At 47.0% G+C, this 4,592-nt stretch overlaps 1 protein-coding gene across 7 annotated transcripts in view; it reads right to left on the bottom strand.

Annotated features, from left to right (window-relative positions):
* lrrfip2 (leucine rich repeat (in FLII) interacting protein 2) overlaps nucleotides 1–3,311 on the bottom strand; it is a 24,432-nt gene extending 21,121 nt beyond the window's left edge. For 4 of the 7 annotated variants that reach the window (XM_080016819.1, XM_080016823.1, XM_080016824.1 and 1 more), the window contains exons 1-2: nucleotides 2,739–2,859; nucleotides 1,813–1,972 (exon numbers count right to left, since the gene is read on the bottom strand). In XM_080016819.1, coding sequence (XP_079872945.1) covers nucleotides 1,813–1,972; nucleotides 2,739–2,806 — 228 coding nt within the window. In that variant the 5' untranslated portion in view covers nucleotides 2,807–2,859. Of the gene's footprint in view, nucleotides 1–1,812; nucleotides 1,973–2,738; nucleotides 2,860–3,179 lie in introns of those variants that run through there. The other 3 variants (XM_080016822.1, XM_080016820.1, XM_080016821.1) reach the window with 3 other exon arrangements.
* Nucleotides 3,312–4,592: the final 1,281 nt, after the last annotated feature.

Below are 4,592 nucleotides of genomic sequence, written 5' to 3'. Positions count from 1 at the left end.
ACTAAGCAGTACAAAGGTCTGCTCCAGGTGCATTGCACTAGTTTGTTATTCAAACAAATAACTTGTATTATGCAACATTATCCACCTTTAAACATGATTTGACAAATACATTTTGGATTTAAAATACACTATTAAAAACAACTTTAACAGACCATTTAATGGCCATTTAAAAAGCTGTTTAAAAAGAGGCAGATCAAAATATCAGTTCATGTTTGCAGCAAAGCAGCCAAAAAAAATGAAGAGCATCACTTTTACACAAGCAAAGACGGCTCAATGGCATTCCAAGGAAATTCAGAACCATGATGCACTTTTCCATTGCAACACACTGAGCAGCCGGCATTATTAACTAGCATGGCATGTCATATGAACTATAGCTGCCACTCCCACAGACACACTTCTAAGGCAAAAACTGCCTCAAACAAACACCTCTCGCTCCTTTAGATCCTAATCTCATGAGGAGAGTCTGATTCTACTGCGTGGCCAAATGGCAGAATTGTGAGCGAGACGACGGTATTTCGAGTGAGCGACTGTCCTTAAACGCCAGGGTGGCGAAGGCGCGGGCTTAAATTCAACGCGTTTCTCTGCCGCACTCCGCGCTACATGGGCTGGCAGAGTGGACGCTCGCTTCTCTTGGCAAGGCACAGACAACGTGAGACCCTGGGGTTGGTGTAACTCAAAGATTTGTTTAAAAAGGTGCAGAGCTGTGACCGGTTAGAGACTGAACCCCCCCCCCCACCACCACCACCACCACCACCACCAATCACAGTGGTTCATCTAATGTTTGGCTCACTTTCAGATGTGTGATTCATTTAGGGCCTGACTGGGTGGTGCAAATGACTCATGTTTCTATGATCAGCCGACATGACTAAAAAGAGAGCAAATGCAGGCTTGTACTTTGTACAGCGTGGCTTTCACGGGGCACAGATAAAACTTTCTTTCACCATGGAGAGACAGCTACTATGGCCTCAAGGAAAAGCGGTGTCATTCCGAAAAGAAATCATTCAAGCAAGTCAGAGGTCCTAAGAAGAAAAGGGGGAGGACATGCAGCAACTGTACCACACAACAAAGAAGTCGCAAAACACTCCGGCAAAATATATCAGGTTAATTTGGCGCCGATTGCAAATTGGCTAAGCACTCTGTGTTTTCACCAACTCTGTTTCACTTGGCAATCCCTAGACAAGTCATTACAAGCCAGGTAGCCTCTCTTACTCTGCCCTTGTTTTTTTCCCCCCTAAAAAGAAACCGCTATAAGTGAAGTCAATCCCTCAAACCAGCTGTCTCCACTTGCTTGGGTTGAGGCGAGGTTTAACTAGGGAACCTGAATATCCACATAACAAGCTCCATCTCAAAACAAAGCAGAACTATGTGTGAACATGTGTCAGTGGACGCCTCAGGGGCCCTTTGGCTCGATTCAATTGAGCTGATTTCTAATGGTTCTTTGGGCCGCTATACTAAGAAAGAAAAAAAAAAAGCATAGCTATGTGCTAACTATGAATCAACAATGTCCTCTTGGCTATGGTTGATTACAAGATGACTGTTTTGAATAACATTTACAGACAGATATCTATATTATCACCATTATTTACCGTTAACCTGATCAGTTTGTTTACTATCAACAGTTAACGGAGGAGCGGTCAAAGGGTGATTAAAGAACATAACACAAGAGTGCGATTACCCAACGCAGGTGATGTGTGGAAGCCAACGTGAAGTACCGTGAGGGCCTAACACATTCGATTTAAGGTTTAAAAAGCCAAAAGAGATGACGTCCTCTCAATTTAACAGCATGGGGCGGATGGTGACGGAGGAGCTTACCTCTCGGGCGATGCTGCTCAAGGCCTCGTCCTCCGCCGAGAATCGATCTTTGAGAGGCGCACGCCTTCGACCAGAGCCTGGTGTCCCCATGTCGCCGGGGCAACTGCAGCTCCAACAGGTGGGTTTAGGGCCAAATTCAAAGAAGGCGGCTGATAAACACCTGGAAACAAGGAAAAACGGGTTGAGTCCCCATCTTAAAATCGAAGACACATCCTCCAACGAATGAACACCCTTAAGTCAAAGGCTGAGAAATAAACCAAAAGGGGATTCACAGAATTCATTATGTTGGTAAGGAAAAGACAATCTCATCAAATATGCAAAACGACAGTACATGCCGCCAATTCGACCAGCTTGTTCGTTTAACAGGTCATTTTCCTATTCAGTCCCACTAACCGACTCTTCCTCTCTCTTAGATTTCTACTCTTTCTGCAACAAACTTTCTGCCTTGGTATGCCGCGCATAGCCCCTCAACTCCAACGGGGACTTTGCATAAACAACACTGTGGGTGACATAAAGCAGCTGTAAAACTTTTGACATCCACGATGGATGCAGCGTCGCAAACCAGGGGATTTGGTGCCCATAAAAGTTACGCCACCACATTATGTTAGCCTAACTTCAAATGGTGTATCTCCAGTGAGTATGCATGTTGGCCTCGCGGGTAGTGTACCAAGGCAGCCGTGTTTGCATTAAAAAGCGGTTTCACTGCTCGTGTGGCTGACCAGTTCGGACAAAGCTCGGCCGTTCGGCCCACCGACACTGGAAAACGCCCAGATAAGGAAGCCGTCCACCAGGAGGGTTGCACTAGCAGGTGAGATGGAACAGTTGGGCTCCGTGGGCTGACGTTGGCCATTAGCATAACAACCCCAGTCAACGGTTTAACAAAACGCAAGTCGTAATACACAGTTTCGGCGTTATTTCCAAGTCACCGGTGTTTACGCGCCAGCTCGGCCGCCCCACGTAAAAGCCTCCTCTTCGATAACGGACGAACACACATTCAGCTGAGCCCGACGAGTCCCCTATTCCCGGCCCGCCGCGGGTCCCGGATCCGTACGGGGGTTGAATGACACCGACACCCTGGCGAACGGCGACATCGCAGCAGCTAGCAATAGCCTTAGCTCGCACGCCAGCGACGCCCGTTCGGGTTGGCTAGCTCACGGGCACGTTGCGCGACCTACGCCGCCCCGACTGTGTCGCCGAAGAGCCGCGGGCGGGATTTCACGCCCCCCCCACCCCGGCAGCGACCAGCGCTGTTAGCTTGGAAGGCTAACGCCGACTTCCGACCCGAGACAGGGCAAACTGGCACTGCGCCCCGCGGCAACGGCTGCCTGGGAGCGGGGTGGGAGAAACCACACACACACACACAATACCCGAACCTCCAACCTCGCTCCTTCCAAGTCGCGGTCCCTTTCGCCCCCGGCTCCTCAAACACCCATTCGGCGTCGCCTTAAGGACACGGTGCGGTGGTTTTTGGGTTTTTTTTTGTCGCCCACTGACAGCTGTCATCCCTCTCCGCCGCCCGCCCTCCTTCCTTCCTTCCTTCCTTCCTTCCTTCCTTCCCTCCTTCCTTCCTTCCTTCCCTCCTTCCCCGGTTTCCAGCGACGGGACTCGGGCTCGGCGGCCAGAGGACCCGGATGTCGGGTGGTGGTGGTGGTGGGGCCTGGGGCGTGATGCTGCGTTCCCGGAACCTCGGAGATTTGATTCACCATTTCCTACCGCCTTGCGCTACAGCGCTAGTTTAGTTCGTTTATGCTTCACGTGTGTTATTTGGCTTTTTTTTTAAAATATATATATATATATATATATTATGGAGCTATTGTTTATTTTTATTTTTTTTTACCCTCGATTGTCAATGGAGCGGTTTAATTGTGATATTTGAAGACCTCTGTGATGGCAGTTCCATTGCAGAGGAACGTGACTACATGTCATGTTTTGTCAGGCTGTTTGTGTTTCTTATTTGATCAATCGCAAAAAATAAAAATAAAAAATGAAAAAAAAAGTCTTAACTAAAATAGTTAAAGGGCCTTGATACAACCAAATGAAATGTATTCCAGTAACCTACCAATTGTATACAAAGTACATTTATAGACATATAGATATTTTAGTAACTGAATGCTTACTTACTTACGTACTTTTCGATTTTTGTCCAATAGAATATAAAAAAAAAGTGGGTACAAATATAAATCTGGCAATAGTTAAAAATATATGTAATATATGAATAAACAAATGTTTGCATCCAGCTCGGTGTAAAAACGGGTTTAAACGCGTGAAGACTAGTGTTGTTACAAGCAATAAGCAAAAAAAACCAACCACAGGCGTCTGGCGTAAATTCCTATATGACATGAATGCAGCATCCTGTTGGGATTTCCGCATGTGCTTCTCAGTTAATGAGTTGAAAGTTAATTCGATAAAATGAACTCCGCCATATTTCCTTTTAGATCTATTATTTCATGCGAGATCTATTGCTCCGTAAGTATTTCACAAGACAATGATTCTGTCGTCGGTTAGAAACCAGAATTTGTGATGAATATTTTATAGCAGCGTTTACGTATGAAACGGCCGCATTGAGCCATGACATTCCCACGGCTTCCACGGGGGGGCGGTGTGGGATCACAGCTGATTTCGTCCCGGGTCCGCCAGGAAGCGCTCAGTGGATGCGCGGCAGGGGCTGTTATTGTCGTTACTACGAGGTGACAGCCCATCATTACATGTTCAGTACTTCAGCCGAGACTCTTGCTTACAGCGTCGATGAGCTCGGCAATAAAAACGAAGCAAAGTCAATG

Source organism: Zeus faber (assembly GCF_960531495.2).
Source record: "Zeus faber genome assembly, chromosome: 16".
NCBI lineage: Eukaryota > Metazoa > Chordata > Actinopteri > Zeiformes > Zeidae > Zeus > Zeus faber.
Note: the sequence above shows the minus strand (reverse complement) of the source record. Positions and strands in the feature narration are given on the sequence as shown.